Source organism: Giraffa tippelskirchi, chromosome 10, assembly GCF_054371585.1.
Source record: "Giraffa tippelskirchi isolate mGirTip1 chromosome 10, T2T-mGirTip1v1.2.pri, whole genome shotgun sequence".
Classification (NCBI taxonomy): domain Eukaryota; kingdom Metazoa; phylum Chordata; class Mammalia; order Artiodactyla; family Giraffidae; genus Giraffa; species Giraffa tippelskirchi.
Genome location: NC_137284.1, coordinates 2,482,287 through 2,499,338, shown reverse-complemented (window position 1 = coordinate 2,499,338; position 17,052 = coordinate 2,482,287). Strand labels below are relative to the sequence as shown.

At 50.6% G+C, this 17,052-nt stretch overlaps 2 protein-coding genes and 1 pseudogene across 43 annotated transcripts in view; 2 read left to right on the top strand and 1 right to left on the bottom strand.

Annotated features, from left to right (window-relative positions):
- LOC145524822 (tumor necrosis factor receptor superfamily member 26-like) overlaps window positions 1-13,724 on the top strand; it is a 28,881-nt gene extending 15,157 nt beyond the window's left edge. For both annotated transcript variants that reach the window (XM_081537832.1, XM_081537831.1), the window contains exons 6-9: window positions 5,980-6,093; window positions 6,600-6,625; window positions 7,416-7,676; window positions 12,630-13,724. In XM_081537832.1, coding sequence (XP_081393958.1) covers window positions 5,980-6,093; window positions 6,600-6,625; window positions 7,416-7,676; window positions 12,630-12,656 — 428 coding nt within the window. In that variant the 3' untranslated portion in view covers window positions 12,657-13,724. The remainder of the gene's footprint in view (window positions 1-5,979; window positions 6,094-6,599; window positions 6,626-7,415; window positions 7,677-12,629) is intronic.
- A 127-nt stretch (window positions 13,725-13,851) lies between these two features.
- Window positions 13,852-14,789, bottom strand: LOC145524823 (pre-mRNA-splicing factor SPF27 pseudogene; annotated as a pseudogene).
- Window positions 14,790-15,363: 574 nt separating this feature from the next.
- The window catches only part of CARS1 (cysteinyl-tRNA synthetase 1), a 43,391-nt gene continuing 41,702 nt past the window's right edge, over window positions 15,364-17,052 (top strand). For all 41 annotated transcript variants that reach the window (XM_081537752.1, XM_081537748.1, XM_081537751.1 and 38 more), the window contains exon 1: window positions 15,364-15,440. In XM_081537752.1, the coding sequence (XP_081393878.1) occupies window positions 15,416-15,440 (25 nt within the window). In that variant the 5' untranslated portion in view covers window positions 15,364-15,415. The remainder of the gene's footprint in view (window positions 15,441-17,052) is intronic.

Here is a 17,052-nt window from a genome sequence, read left to right as displayed (position 1 = left end):
TAGACCATTCAGGTATGACCGAAATCAAATCCCTTAGGATTATACAGTGGAAATGACAAATAGATTTAAGGGACTAGACCTGATAGACAGAGTGCCTGACGTACTACGGACAGAGGTTAATGACATTGTACAGGAGACAGGGATCAAGAGCATCCCCACGGAAAAGATACAAAAAAGCAAAATGGCTGTCTGAGGAGGCCTTACAGAGAGCTGGGAAGAGAAGAGAAGTGAAAAGCAAAGGAAAAAAGGAAAGATATTCCCATCTGAATGCACAGTTCCAAACAATAGCAAGGAAAGATAAGAAAGCCTTCCTCAGCGATCAATGCAAACAAATAGAGGAAAACAACAGAATGGGAAAGACTAGAGATCTCTTCAAGAAAATTAGAGATACCAAGGGAACATTTCATGCAAAGATGGGCTTCATAAAGGACAGAAATCGTATGGACCTGACAGAAACAGAAGATATTAAGAAGAGGTGGCAAGAATACACAGAAGAACTGTACAAAAAAGATCTTCATAACCCAGATAATCACGATGGTGTGATCACTCACCTAGAGCCAGACATCCTGGAATGTGAAGTCCAGTGGGCCTTAGAAAGCATCACTACGAACAAAGCTGGTGCAGGTGATCGAATTCCAGTTGAGCTGTTTCAAATCCTCAAAGATGATGCTGTGAAAGTGCTGCACTCGATATGCCAGCAAATTTGGAAAACTCAGCAGTGGCCACAGGACGGGAAAAGGTCAGTTTTCATTCCAATCCCAAAGAAAGGCAATGCCAGAGAATGCTCAAACTACTGCACAATTCCACTCATCTCACACACTAGTAAAGTAATGCTCAAAATTCTCCAAGCCAGGCTTCAGCAATACGTGAACCGTGAATATCCAGATGTTCAAGCTGGTTTTAGAAAAGGCAGAGGAACCAGAGATCAAATTGCCAACATCCGCTGGATCATCAAAAAAGCAAGAGAGTTCCAGAAAAACATCTATTTCTGCTTTATTGACTATGCCAAAGCCTTTGACTGTGTGGATCACAATAAACTGTGGAAAATTCTGAAAGAGATGGGAATACCAGACCATCTGACCTGTCTCTTGAGAAACCTGTAAGCAGGTCAGGAAGCAACAGTTAGAACTGGACATGGAACAACAGACTGGTTCCAAATCGGAAGAGGAGTACATCAAGGCTGTATATTGTCACTCTGGTTGTTTAACTTCCGTGCAGAGTACATCATGAGAAACGCTGGACTGGAAGAAACACAAGCTGGAATCAAGATTGCCGGGAGAAATATCAATAACGTCAGATATGCAGATGACACCACCCTTATGGTAGAAAGCAAAGAAGAACTAAAGAGCCTCATGATGAAAGTGAAAGAGGAGAGTGAAAAAGTTGGCTTAAAGCTCAACGTTCAGAAAACTAAGATCATGGCATCTGGTCCCATCACTTCATGGGAAATAGATGGGGAAACAGTGGAAACAGTGTCAGACTTTATTTTTTTGGGCTCCAGAGTCACTGCCGATGATGATTGTAGCCATGAAATTAAGACGCTTACTCCTTGGCAGGAAGATTATGACCAACCTAGATAGCATATTTAAAAGCAGAGACATTACTTTGCCAACAAAGGTCTCTCTAGTCAAGGCTATGGTTTTTCCAGTGGCCATGTATGGATGTGAGAGTTGGACGATAAGAAAGCTGAGCGCCGAAGAATTGATGCTTTTGAACTGTGGTGTTGGAGAAGACTCTTGAGAGTCCCTTGGACTGCAAGGAGATCCAACCAGTCCATCCTAAAGGAGATCAGTCCTGGGTGTTCATTGGAAGGACTGATGTTGAAGCTGAAACTCCAATCCTTTGGCCACCTCATGCGAAGAGCTGACTCATTGGAAAAGACCCTAATGCTGGGAACGATTGGGGGCAGGAGGAGAAGGGGACGACAGAGGATGAGATTGTTGGATGGCATCACCGACTCGATGGAGATGGGTTTGGGTAAGCTCCGGGAGTTGGTGATGGGCAGGGAGGCCTGGAGTGCTGTGATTCATGGGGTCACAAAGAGTCGGACACGACTGAGCGACGGAACTGAACTGAATATTCCGTAGTGTATACGGCTCATCTTCGTTATCCATTCCTCGTTTGTTTAACTTTTCATTTTATATTGGAGTATGCATGTGGGCGTGCTCAGTGACTAGGTCATGTCCAACACTTTGCGACCCCACACAATGCAGTCCGCCAGGCTCCTCTGTCCGTGGGATTTCCCAGGCAAGAATACTGGAGTGCGTTGCCATTTCCTTCTCCATGGGATCATCCCGACCGAGGGATCGAACCCAGATCTTTTACTTTGGTAGGCAGATTCCTTACCTCTGTGTCAGCTGGGAAGCCATGTTGGCGTACAGCCAATTATAGTTTTCAGTTCAGTTCAGTCGCTCAGTTGTGTCCAACTCTTTGCAACCCCATGGGCTGCAGCACCCCAGGCTTCCCTGTCCATCACCAACTCCTGGAGCTTACTCAAACTCATGTCCATTGAGTCGGTGATGCCATCCAACCATCTCATCCTCTGTTTGCCCTTCTCCTCTTGCCCTCAGTCTTTCCTGGCATCAGGGTCTTTTCTAAGGAGTCAGTTCTTCACAACAGGTGGCTAAAGTTTTGGAGCTTCAGCCTCAGCATCAGTCCTTCCAGTGAATATTCAGGACTGATCTCCTTTAGGATGGACTGGTTGGATCTCCTTGCAGTCCAAGGGACTCTCAAGAGTCTTCTCCAACACCACGGTTCAGAAGCATCAATTCTTAAGTGCGCAGCTTTCTTTATGGTCCAACTCTCACATTCATACTTGGCTACTGGAGAAACCACAGCTTTGACTAGACAGACCTTTTTTGGCGTTATAGTTTCAGGTGCACAGCAAAGGGACTTAGCTATACATATACATGTATCCATTCTCTCCCAATGGAGAAGGAAATGGCAGCCCACTCCAGTATCCTTGCCTGGAGAATTCTGTGGACAGAGGAGCCTGATGGGCTACAGTCCATGGCACAGTCCAACTCCACAAGGTTTGGACACGACTGAGCAACTAACAGATTCTCTCCCAGAGTCCCCTCCCATCCAGGCTGCCACATGATATCGAGCACCTTTCCCTGTCCTGTGCAGTAGGCCCTTGTTGGTTATCCATTTTAAATTGTAGCAGCATATGCACATGTGGGTCCCAAACCCCCTGACATCCCTTCTCTTCTGTCTTCCCCCCAGCAGCCATAAGTTCATTCTGTGAATCTGCTTCTGTGGTGTAAATAAGTTCACTTGTATCATTCCTTTTTAGATTCCATATATGAGGGAAGTCTTACAATATTTCTGCTTCTCTGTCTGACTTACTTCACTCAGTATGACAGTCTCTAGGCCCATCTATATTCCTGTAAATCGCATTATTTTGTTCTTTTTAGTCGCTGAGTAATATTCCATTTTAAGTATGTACCACATTTTCCTTATCCATTTACCTCTTGATGAACGTTTATGTTGCTTTCGTGTCGAGGCTCTTGTGCATAGTCATGCTATGAGCGTTGGGGTGCGTGGATCTTTTCCAATTAAGAGTTTTCTCTGGATATGTGCCCAGAAATGGGATGACTGGGTTATATGCGAGTTCTCTTTATAGTTTTTTAAGGGACCTCTACACTGTTCTCCACGGTGGCTGTACGGATATACATTCCCAAGATGAGTGTAGGAGGTCTCCCATTTGTCCACGCCCTCTGCTGCATTTACTGTTTGTAGTGTTTTTGATGAATGGCCATTCTGAATGGTGTGAAATGATAGTTGGTTGTAGTTTTGATTTGTATTTCTCTAGTAATTAGTGATGTTGAGCATCTTTTCGTGTACTTTTTAGCCATCTGTATGTCTTCCTCAGAGAAATGTCTGTTTAGATCTTCCACCCATTTTTTGATTGGTTTGTTTGTTTGGTGCAAACTGCATAAGCTGTTTGTATAGTTTGGAGATGAATCCCTTGCCTGTTACTTTCTTTGCAAATATTTTCTTTCATTCTGAAGGCGGTTTTTTCCTTTTGCCTATAGTTTGCTTTGCTGTGACAAGCTTTAAGTTTAACTAGGTCCCATTTGTTTGTTTTTGTTTTTATTATTCTAGGAGGTGGATCAAAAAAGATCTTACTGCGATGTATATCAATGCCTCTTCTGCCCATGTTTTCCTATAAGAATTTTATAGCATTCAGCCTTACATCTAGGTCTTTAATCCATTTTGAGTTTATTGTTGTGTACAGTGTTATAGAGTGTTCTACGTCCATTCTTTTATGTTTAACGGTCCAGTTTTCCCTTCACCACTTTTTAGAGACATTGTCTTTTCTCCATTGTGTATGTTTGCTTTTTTGGTCAGAGGATCGGTGAGCACAGGTGCCTGGGTTTTTCTCTGGACTTTCTGTGCTGTTCCGTTCGTCTTTGTTTCTGGTTTTGTGTGAGTCCCGCACTGTTTGATGACTGTACCTCTGTGGTGTAGCCTAAGTCAGGGAGCCTGATTCCTCCAGCTCCATTTTTCTTTCTCAAGATTGCTTTGGCAATTTTGGGGTCTTTTGTGTTTCCATACAAATTGTAGAATTTTGTGTCCTGACTCTGTGAAAGTTGCCATCGATAATTTGATAGGCTTGCACTGAGTTTGTAGACGGCTTTGAGTCATACTGTCATGTTCCCAATCTTCCGTCTTCCAATCCAAGAACATGGGATATCTCTCCATCTGTTTTTGTCATCTTCTATTTCTTTCATCAGTATATTATCGTTTTCAGACTATAGATCTTTTGCCTCCTTAGACAGGTTTATTCTTCAGTATTGTATGCTTTTTAATGTGGTGGTGAATGGGATTGTTTCCTTGATTTCTTTTTCTAATCTTTCATTGTAGGTGTGTTGGAATGCAAGAGATTTCAGTGTATTTTTTTTTTCCTTCAGTGTATAAATTTTGTATCCTGCACCTTTACCAGATTCACTGATGAGCTCCAGCAGTTTTCTGTAGCATCTTTAGGGTTTTCTGTGTATAGTGTCATGTCCTCTGCAAACAAGGACAGTTTCACTTCTTCTCCAATTTGGATTCCATTTATTTCCTTTTCTTCTCTGTTTGCTATGGTGAGGACTTCTCAGACGATGTTGAATATTAGTGGTGAGAGTGGGTATCCTTGTCTGTTCCAGATCTTAGAGGAAATGTGTTCATCTTTTCACACTGAGTGTGATGTTTGCTGTGGGTTTGTTGCAATGGCCATTATTATCTTGAGGTAGGTTCCCTCTATAACCTGCAAACACTTGTAAAGGCTCTCTTATCAGCAGAACTAAGACAGAATGAGGAAGGGCTGCTCTGAGAATAAAGAAAAGCCTTTAAGCAGAGTGAGGGTGCTGCGTGGACGACTTGCTCCTTCCGGCTCGGTCCTTTGGTGACAGACCACGTCAGGGCGGCCGAGCGTCCAGGGCTCTGATGGGCCTGCGCTGCACCCAGCATCTGTGTGACCGCAGCTCCTGTGGGTGCTGGGAGCTCAGCAGAATGAGGAGACACCCCAGTGTCCGTGCCATGCGTCTCCCCAGGGTGGACCCTGCCCTGTCCCCTGGGCCAGCGTGGCCCAGCCTGGTTGCCAGAAGACGGGCCATCCGCCCCTCCCAGTCTCCCCCAGGCTCTGCCGGCTGCTGGCCCAGGGGTGTATCTGCAGCTGCCCCCCCTCTCCCCTGAGCCGCATCCCGGGACGCAGGGCCTCTTGCTGCCCTGCTGGCAGGTCAGACCTGCTGCTGCTTCGAGGGATCAGAGCGAGACCCCACGGCCTCTGAGCCCAGGGTTCCGTGTGAGCAGGAAGGACGAGCCTGGCTGCCTCCCACTGCGGAGGTCATGGCACCCGTCAGTGACAGAGAAGGAGTGCGTGGTGGTCTGGAGCGCGTTGGTGCTGCCCCCAGCTCCCGAGACAGCAGGTCACTCGGAGGAGGGAAGGATGCCTGACTCTGTGACTGCATCCTCTGTTTTGTCTCCTTCCAGGAAACCTTGGGTCATCATGGGCCTCCATGCCCACTTGGTTAATCATCATCTTCGTCATCGCCGCCATCCTCAGCATCTTTGTCGTGTACTTGGTTGTCCGCTATGGAAGAAGAGGTTGGTCAGAGTCGTGTTGACCTGGAGGAAGCTAGGTCAACAAGAGCATCAGGAGCTCAGAGAAGGGGTCTAGGGTTGGTGTCACCGAGCAGGAGCCTCTGGTATAAAATACACATCAGTTCACATTCTAACCTGGGGCCTCACGTGTGTGTGAGCTCAGAGCCACCAGCTGTGTGCCTCCCGCCACGCAGGGCTGGAGGCCAGAATCCCAGGTCAGCTACTGGACACAGGGTGTCCCGGGCACCCTGGGCCTGGAAGCGGGGAGACACTGGTGCTGCTCCAGCCAAGGGGGCCCTGGGGGAGGGAGCTCTGCGTGCTGGGGAGGCTTACCGAGTGAGTGCCCCTCCTGTTTTCCCAGCTGCACAGGTGTTCCTGTCGATTTTTTTAGCTGTAACCATAAGTACACTTTCTTTATTATAAATTTAAAATACTTCCTCTCGCTCACAGATGTCACTATAATAGTTAATGTGATTTGTTATCATTTCTCTCTACTTTTTGATCTGCAGGAAATCGGAATGAGCACAGTGGCCCTGTGAGTATCGCCCCGGAATTTGTCCAGGGGAGCCCCAGGAGACATCCCAGGGTGGGTGGGGCAGCCCCAGGCCTTCCCACCTGCGTCTACCCCTGGCCTGTGCGGTGGAGTCTGCGCACACCTTATCTGGGCCCTGGAACATCTGTTCTGGAAGACTTGAATTCTGCCGAAGCAAAGGGGACAGGGGGCGTCCTGTGGGTGCCTGGGCCTGCAGACAGATCTCGATAGAGGGGGACTTAAAACGTGTGGCACTTACTGTTCCCACAGTTCTAGAGGCCAGAAATCTGAAATCACGGGTTGGCAGGGTGGTCCCCTGGGTGCTCTGGGGGAGGGTCCTCCCTCGCTGTCCCTAGTGTGGGCTGAACATGCTTGGCGCTCCTCGGTTGATGGGTGATCACTCTACTTCCGGCCATCTTCCCCCGGCCTCTCCCGCTGTGAGTGTGTGTCTCTGAGTCTCTCCTTGTAAGGACACTGGCCTTGGAATATAGGTCCCAATCTTATGCAGTGGAACCTTGGCTGCACAGACGCTATTTCTACATAGGCCCTCTCACAAGTTCTAGGGGTGAGAATGTGAATGTATCTTTGGGGACCACCATCCAGCCCCCCACAGGTTGACCTGGGACCCCCAGAAGCTGGTGGCAGAGAGGAGCCTGGCCCCCAGGAGTGTTCCTTTCTAAAATTGCACCTGCTCGCTGACCTGTCAGACAGTTGGCATTTGTTCCCTAAAGTGGCTTGAGAAGGGCTTGGCCTGCAGGCTTCTGTCACCAGAAGGAATGTCTTTATCCTTTAGTCCCCAGGAACCAGCCAGTCCAGAGACCCTAAGGAGGGCCTACAAGCCCAGGGTAATAACATCGCCCTACAGCCGTTGGAGAACGCAACCCTGCTGGCCCCCGAGGGCCCTGGAGGTGCTGAATCACTGCAGGAGGCCAACGGCAGTCTAGCAGGGACTGGCCAGGGGAGCCAGGAGAGCAGACCCGAACTCTCGAGGCCCCCAGGACCACCGGGCCAGGTAGAGCCGTCCACGGCCAGGAGTAGGTGCGCGGACTGTCTGGTGAGTGTGAACCAGGGCCCCGCCATGGGTGGAGCGCTCGCTGCGGCAGGCCTGTGTGTGGGGCTCCTGCCGAGTCCCCGCCTGAGTCTCCTGGGCTGCTGGAACCAGCCCCCCCGGGCAGGGAGAGGGTGTTCTAACAGGGATTGTCTCATGGTGCTGCCTGACCTGCCTCCTGAGAAACCTGTGTGCAGGGCAACAAGCGGCAGTTAGAGCCGGACAAGGAGCAACGGACTGTTTCAAACTTGGGGAAGACGCAGGTGAAGACCCTACAGTGTCACTCTGTGCATCTTAACACAGAAGTTACCTTAACATCACGCGAAATGCTGCATCACAAGCTGAAATCAAGAGCGCGGGGACAAATATCAACAACCTTAGATATGCAGACGATGCCACTCTAATGGCAGAAAGTGAAGGGGAACTACAAAGCCTCTTGATGAGGGTGAGAGAGGAGAGTGAAAAAGTTGGCTTAAAGCTCAACATTCAGAAAACTAAGATCATGGTCCCATCACTTCACGGCAAATAGATGGGGAAACAATGGAAACAGTGACAGCCTTATTTTCCTGGGCTCCAAAATCACTGTGGACAGTGGCAGCAGCCATGAGATTAAAAGACACCTGCTCCTTGGAAGAAAAGCAAACCGAGACAGCATATTAAAAAGCAGAGACATCACTTTGCCAGCAAAGGTCCATCTAGTAAAAGCTATGATTCTTCCAGTAGTTACGTACAGATAAGAGAGTTGGACCGTAAAAAGAAGAGAGAGTGTGGAAGAATTGATGCTTTCTAACTGTGGTGCTGAGGAGACTCTTCAGGGTCCCTTGGACAGCAAGGAGATCCAACCAATCCATCCTAAAGGAAATGAACCTTGAATATTCATTGAAAGGACTGATGCTGAAGCTCAAAGCCTTTGACTGTGTGGATCACAATAAACTGTGGAAAATCCTTCAAGAGATGGGAATACCAGACCACCCGACCTGCGTCTGGAGAAACCTGTATGCAGGTCAGGAAGCAACAGTTAGAACTGGACATGGAACAACAGACTGGTTCCAAATTGGGAAATGAGTATGTCAAGGCTGCATATTGTCACCCTGCTTATTTGACTTATATGCAGAGTACATCATGAGAAATGATGGACTGGATGAAGCACAAGCTGGCATCAAGATTGCCGGGAGAAATATCAGTAATTCACATATGCAGATGACACCACCCTTATGGCAGAAAGTGAAGAAGAACTAGAGAGCCTCTTGATGAAAGTGAAAGAGGAAAGTGAAAAAGTTGGCTTAAAACTCAACATTCAGAAAACTAAGATCATGGCATCTGGTCCCATCGCTTCATGGCAAATAGATGGGAAAACAATGGAAACAGTGACAGACTTTATTTTCGGGGGCTCCAAACTCACTGCAGATGATGACTACAGCCATGAAATTAAAAGACACTTGCTCCTTGGAAGAAAAGTTAACGACCAACCTAGACACTGTATTAAAAAGCAGAGACATTACTTTGTCAACAAAGGTCCGTCTAGTCAACGCTATGGATGTACGCTTTTCCTGTAGTCATGTATGGATGTGAGAGTTGGACTATAAGGAAAGCTGAGCACCGAATAATTGATGCTTTTGAACTGTGGTGTTGGAGAAGACTCTTGAGAGTCCCTTGGACTGCAAGGAAATCCAACCAGTCCATCCTCAAGGGGATCAGTCCTGAGTGTTCGTTGGAAGGACTGATGCTGAAGCTGAAACTCCAATACTTTGGCCACCTGATTGCGAAGAACTGACTGATATGAAAAGACCCTGATGCTGAGAAAGATTGAAGGCAGGAGGAGAAGGGGACAACAGAGGATGAGATGGTTGGATGGCATCACTAAATCAATGGACATGAGTTTGAGTAGACTCCAGGAGTTGGTGATGGACAGGGAGGCCTGGTGTGCTGCAGTCCATGGGGTCGCAGAGAATTGGACATGACTGAGCGCCTGCACTTAACTGAACTGAACTGATATGGTCGCAGAGAGTCAGAGATGACTTAGTGACTAAACAGCAACAGCATGGTCCTGGAGGCTAGAAGTCCTAGATCAAGTAGAGGGCGGGGTCCGGTCCTGCCGAGGGCTGTAGGCAGAATCCTGGGCGGCCTCTCCCCGCTCCTGGTGGTCCCTGGAGTCTGAGAGGTGCCTTGGCTGGAGAAGCACCCCGTCTCCGTCTTCATCCTTGGAGACCGTCTCCCGTGTCAGGCCCTGTCTGTTTTCCCCTCTTTATGGGGAGTGTAGTCCTGTGGGGTGAGGACCCAACCCTAGTGATCCCCGCTCGACTCTGTCAGGGAGGAGGACGCAGTTTCCAAATATGGTCATGGTGCTGGCTCCTGGGATGACTTCTGCACCTCTGGGCAGGGGACACATTCAACCCTCTATGGTCCCCAGCACGACCTGCTGTGTGAGCGGACGTGGGCCCAGGGGGGGCCAAGGCTCAGGGTGTATCCCGGGCCCCATGGGTGGGAAACAGCAGGACTGAGGAAGCTCACCCCCCTGGTGCTGGAGCCTGCAGCCTCCTGAGGGGTCAGCAGAGCAGGACGTGGCATCTGGAGAAGGGGCTGCAGGGGCGGGGGCGGGGGCTTGATCCCGTGGAGGGGGCGCATTGTCCTGGGGTGGCCGCGTCAGTCGTATTCAGCGGGAAGGGAGCGTTCCCATCCTCCGTGGGGTCCCAGCCTGGGGACACCTGAAGAGGGTTTGCCAGATGAGCAGACACCCTCCCCGTGGCCCCGGGGCGGAGCTCGAGGGCGTGATGAGGAGCCCTAAGGCTGGGCGAGGGCGGGCATGGAGGGGAAGGGCGCCTGAGAGGAGATGCCCTGCCCCCGCAGCTTGGGGCCTTCTGACCCTGGAGTCGGTGGGTCGGGCGCCCTGACGCACTGTCTCAGGGAGCCGGCCTGAGACAAACAAAATGCAGAAGCGGGGACTCCCTGTCGGCGTCCGTGGGGGACAGTGGGAGGGTCAAGGTGGGCAGGCTGCTCCCCGGGGGTCCCCCCGGGGCTGTGCTGTACGAGGGCACCTGTGCGTGCCCTGCTCTTCCAGCCATGCGACGGGCGTGAGTCCCTGTCCGCCTTGGGCAGAGGCAGAGCTGAGATTCAAACACGGGGTCAGGCTCCCGGCCTCAGGCCCAGGTGGCTCGACATTAAAGCGAGCGCCTGCCTGGTCCTGAGAGAAGCACGTATCTGGAGCCCTCTCTCGCGGGGTCTCCTTCAGACGGGTGGTCGGTTCGTCAGTCTGGAGCCCCGTCCAAGCCGGTTTCCCTGAAGCAGGAAGCTTTGTGGAGCCGTCATTAGTATTTGCCCACCGTGCATGCCTGTGGACCCCTGTCCTCCGCACTGTAGGGTCCCGAGAGCCGGTGCCCCCAGGGCCGGGCGGGCGGAGCAGGGCCTGGGTCTGGGGAAGTCCTGAGGCCATTGGGAGCAGCTGGGACCCCTGCCCGCCCGAGCAGAGCAGCGCTGACCGCACAGGGTCTCCCCCACACCCGGCGTGTGTCCTGGGGGAGCGTAGCCCAGAGGACACCGCGGGCCGTGAGCTCTGCTGCCCTTGGGGGTTGGGGCGGGCTCCTCACAGGCCGGCTCCCGGGTCTTCTCACGTCCATGGAAGCCCAGCAGCCCCCATGCCACAGGTCCCCCAAGAAACCAAATTTTGGTTCTGTTTCTGTAGAGTTCCTTTAAGAGGCCCCACAGATTTCTGCTCCTAGAACGATGTCATTCTGCTCTCTCTGCGGCAATGTGACAAGAACAGTTTTTGAACGGCGTTTCCTGTTATGGAAAAATTCTTCATTTGATATTTTTGTTGTTGTTTATTTATACTTTTTTTTTTTGTATTTGTTGATGAAGTTTTTCATGTATTTCTTTAGGCTTCAATCTTCCTTGTTTGACATGAATGCCAGTGCCTGATGTCTTTCTGTTTGAGAAAGGAGAAGCTTAGGGAACTCTGCTGTGGTCTGAAGATCCACTTTTTCACATTCACCGGTGACATTAGAGCAGTAGTTATTTGTCAAATAGACATTTTGTGGGATTCATCAGGAAAGGTGGAATGCTGGTTTTATTTTGTTATATTTTTTTAAGGTTTTTTTTTTTTAACGTGAACCATTTCTAAAGTCTTTGGTGAATTTGTTACAATATTACTTCTGTTTTATGTTGTTTGATTTTTTGGCCACAAGGTATGTGGGATCTTAGTTCCCGATCAGATGTCAAACCTGCACCCCCTGCATTAAGAAGTCCCAACTATTGGACCACTTGGGAAGTCCCTACACTCTTCCTTTTAAGAAAAAACAGGAGTCGTGATAGGAATTGTTACCTACCCCTAGATGAGCAGGTCCCCATGGGCTAGGTTGCTGTGTGTTCACTGGCACAGGAGTCCACGAGGGTCAGGATTTATCGAGCCGGGTGCTTTTCATAATTTTATTCTAACAGCCCTGGGAGACTATGCCATTACACAGATTTAAAACATGACCACCCAAAGCTCAGAGAAGCTACAAAACTTGCCCAAGATCTCACCACCTAACCTGGTCCAGTACTCACACCAGGAGGCCCACCCATCCCAAGCACCTCCTAGCATGTCTCTGGGTGGCACAGGAGAGAGCAGGGCAGGGCAGATGCCCACGTATGCTGCACCCACGAGGCTTCTGACTTGCCTGAGTTTTCTTAGTTCCTTCTCCCAAGCTCACCGGCTCCAGTAATGAATGAGCAATGGACATATAAGGAGACTCGGCGGGTTGTAGCCAGGTGGCCTCCTGGCCTCTTGGCTTGGCCCCTTTTTCAAGACCATCTGAGCTGGCACAGGGCCTCCCAGGTCATGGGCTGTGTTGTGCAGCCCAGCGCCCAGCCTTTGGGGCAGGTGGTAACGCCTCTAGGAGTACACTCCCGGGGCAGAGGCACTGGATACGCTCGTGTTCCAAGAGTACAAACCAACTCTCCCTTCTCTTTTTTTTTTCACAGCCATCAATAAGAACTTGTGCAATCTGACATTAGTTTCCAGAAATTAACTGGAAGATCTTTATGGGGTTTACTGGAGTTGAAGAAAATGACAAGATGTGGAGACACGAACATCTAGCAAATCTGGAAAGGCTCCTCAGGAGGAGGGAGGGGCTAGGGAGGGATGTTTCTATGTTTTGTGGGGTTTTTTTTTTGGGCTACGTGGCATAGCATGTGGGACCTTAGTTCCCCCAGCAGGGATTGAACCTACACTCTGCAGTGGAAGCGTGGAGTCTTAAGCACTGGACCACCAAGGAAGCCCCATGGAGAGATGTCTCTAAACTCACGGCTGCCTTCCATGCCATGCAGTACAGATATGGGTGCAGAATATTAAAAAACAGATTGGTTGCTGACAACACCTTAGGTAGACCTGCAGAGACGGCCCAGCAAACTCTTTTTTGGCCCAAGGTTGTGGCTATAGGCAGTATCCTGGACGAGTGGGATCTGAGTTTCTTTCCCAGTTCTGAAGTAAGAAAGAGGAAAACAAACAGTGCATATTAACACACATACATGGAATCGAGAAAAAACCGTGCGGATGAACGTATTCGCAAGGCAGGGACAGAGATGCAGATGTAAGGAGCTGACGTGGGCTCGTGGGATGGGGGAAGGCAGGAGGAACTGAGTGATTGGCATTGACGTGCTACCATGTGTAAATAGCTAGCTAGTGGTAACCTGCTGTATAGCACAGGAAGGGACTTCCCTAGTGATCCACTGGCTAACACTGTGCTCCCAATGTAGGGGGCTGGGGTTCAATTCCTGGTCAGGGAACTAGATCCCACATGCTGCAACTGAAGACTTCTCACGCCACAACTAAAAGATCCTGCACTCCAGAACGAAGATCAAAGATCACTGCAGTTAAGGCCCAGCACAGCCAAAAAAATTAATATGTTAAAAAAAAAAAAGCTGCCTGTTGCACAGGGAGCTCAGTTGGCTGCTCTGTGACTACTTAGAGGGGCGGGATAGGGTGTGTGGGAGGGAGGGTCAAAGGGAAGGGAGGGATGTGTACATATGGCTATTTCAGTTTGCTGTATAAGAGAAACTAAGAACATTGTAAAGTAATTAGTATACACTTGATTTTTTTTTTTTTTTAAGAATGACTGATTCAATAGAGACCAGACTGTTGGTCTCAAGGGGTAGGGGGAGTGGGGAGGGATGAAGTGGGAGGTTGGTGTTGGCAGTTGGAAGCTTTTTTTTTTTTCATGTTGAAGGTTTTTATTTTGCTAAAATGTACAAATAGAATACAACAACCCACATTTTATGGTTTCTAAACATATAACCACTGATGGTTTCCAAAAGATGCTGATGTTCTTCATAGTTAAGATGCTTGATTTTCTGTGAAAGCCCAAGGAGCCTTCCACTCTACCCACCAAGCCAGTCCATTTCAGAAGTGCTGCCATATGTTTTCTTTGTTTGCCTCTCCGTGTCGTTGCTTCATTTGAAAGAGCTCATTTTCTAATTGTACAATAGTCCTTTCAATCTCGTAATGTTTACTGACCAGGGAACCCAGGTTGATTCCATTTCTCTTAACTTAGATCCAGCTGTGAGTTGCACGTTCTCTCGTTACCAGTTTAAGTCTCGAATATGTTTCCTCAACTTCTGAAGCTCTTTCTGTGCGTGCTCAATCGTATGAACTAGATTTTCGTTATACACTTTCCCGGCATTGCATCCATGCTGGGACATTAGTTTCAGATTCTCAATTCGAACTGCTTGATGCTCTAACTGCGCCACAGAATTGTTGACGCACTCTTGCCACGCAGCGATGTCTTTTTTCTGACCTGAGGAAGGGGCTGGAAGTTCCTATCGTTTCCTACTGAGCAATTCAATTGGTTGTCGAGCGGCTAGTCTTTCCAATTCATTTCTCATTATGTCTGTCTCAAAAGCAGAATAATCCCGGGCCGTCAGGTAGCTTAGATAGTTCTTCGTAGGTCGATATCTGCGAGTTTCCTCCTCCACCAACGCCGCAGCCGCTTCGCGAACACCAGGCGCTTCATAACCCAGATCAAAATAAGGCAGCGCATCCACCACAACCTCCCCGGCCACCAAACCAGTGCGCGCCATCCTTAGGGTCACTGGAGTTTTCTAAGTCTGCGCGGGCTCAGGTTCACTTCAATACTCCAGTGCCCGACGCTAACGTGGAAGCTTTTTAATATAGATGATCCACAGTGTCCTACTGTATAGAACAGAGGACTATATTTCCTATCATACTGTATTTAACATGACAAGTCATAATGGAAAAGACTATTAAGAATATATACATGTATGACTGTCACTGCGTTGTACGACATTGTTAATCAACTCTCCGTTCAGTTCAGTCGCTCAGTCGTGTCCGACTATGCAACCCCATGGACCGCAGCACGCCAGGCCTCCCTGTCCATCACCAACTCCGCCATCCAACCATCTCATCCTCTGCCGTCCCCTTCTGCCCTCAATCTTTCCCAGCATCAGCGTCTTTTCCAATGAGTCAGTTCTTCATATCAGGTGGCCAGAGTATTGGAGTTTCAGCTTCAGCATCGGTCCTTGCAATGAATCTTCAGGACTGATGTCCTTAACGTGAATAAAAAGTTGAGTTTAAAAAAAAAAAAAAGAAGATTCCCAGCATGCCCCGGGCCAGCGGCGTCTGCGCGCGGGTGGTTGCCTAGCGACCGGGCGTATCCCGGAAGGCCGGCGGCTCGGGGGCGGGATTTCCGGGGCGGTGGTTGCATCAGATTCTGGGAAGCCGCGGCGGCCTCCTCGAGTGCGGGCTTCGGGTGATGGCAGGGTCCTCCACGGAGCACGGTGAGCGCGCGCGAGGGGCGGGCGGGGCAGCCTCGGGCCGCGGGCCGCGGGGCCCACCCGGGAGCCGGGGGCGCCGGGTCTCTGAGGGGCGGGCCCCAGGGCGCGCAGAGGGCGGGCCCGGACCCCCGGGTTTCCCCGGCGGGCGCGCTCCTCCGGCCCCGGCCGGGGCCCAGCCGGGGCCGCTCCTCCCCAGGCCCTCCCAGACCTCGAGGCCGCCGGGTCCCCCTGCGCCCCGACCCCGGGGGGTGGTTCTGCGTTTCCCTGCCGGCCCCTGGGCCGGACCTCACCGCCTCCTGCCCCCTGGGATTTGGGGGGACAGGCACAGCCCCAGGGTCGTTTGGGGGCCGCCCGGCCCCACGTTGACACTTAGGAACGTGGGGCCGAGGGAGCCGGACGCGGACGCATGGGAAGGGGTTGGGGTTTCACGAAAGCTCTCATCTGCGGCTGCAAGCAGTGGCCACGGGGACCTGCCCGGTCGCGGCGTTACTGCCCCTCCCCACCCCCATCGCCGCCCCCGGGGTTCCGTGAGCGTTTCAGGCTCTGTTCCCACGGGTCTCTCGTGTCATCGGCCGGCAGACAAGCCGCCCCCAGGCAGCCTCCGGGGGCGTACTGGTTCCCTGCTCACCCTCCCTCCTGCGAGATCGCGGGATGCCAGACTGAGCGGAGGTAGTCCCCGGATTCCCGTTTCTGGGGCAAGCTTTCCTCGGGAAGCACTCTCAGGGTGTCGTTTTTATTCTCTGGCTGCCCTGCTTAGACTGTACACACTTTCCTGGCCTCTGGGGTCCCCCTTGCTCCTGGGGTTCCTGGCAGGGAGCTCTAAGCAGCTGGACCCGGTGACGTGGGAGGCCCCTGATGACAGGGTTGCTGGGGTACCCACCTTCCAGGCACCCTACATTCCATCGGACAGGTGTGCCTGGATTCCAGCATTGGCTCCACCCACCCAGATCCTCGGCCCTCTGAAGTCCACCGGGACTCCTGAAAAATAGCAGCTCGGTCGATAGCCCAGTCTCTGGGGCCGGCAGGGCTGGGGTTCCACCTCTGCTCCTTCCCCACGTGGGACAGGTTTGAAAAGTCCCAACTAGGAGGATGCAGTGAGCCTTCTAGGAGTTGGTAGAGGTTAAGGACTTAGAACACTTGGCTGAAATGGGTGCTGTGTTCGGGTTGAAAGCCCAAGCTTGTTTCTTTTCTTTCTTCCTCCATCTCTCTCTTCCTTTCTCATTTGGGGTCAGAAATGACATATTCAGTTTTTTAGTTCTTTTTAACTGCTTCAGAACCGGAGATTTTCAGAGCCTTAGTAAGAATTGCCCTGTTTTTGGAAGATTGCTGTATAGATTAAGATTGAGGTGTCTGGGCCGCTGACAGGTTGTCCTGGTCCTAAAATTAAGGGCCACAGCTCCTAGCCCACACTCTGCCCTCTTGTTTTAGAGCTGATGCCCCCCCCCCACACACACACACAACGTGCACCCGTTGCCTAGGCTTTTCTCAAAGACAAGAACTTAGGAGCATCCCCTGAGGAAACAGGAAATGAAATGGTAAGGGCTTCATACAGCTGCCAGAGTTCTAGATGTTCTAGGTTTCTGGATTCTGAATGCTTTTTTTCCCTCGAGGTTAG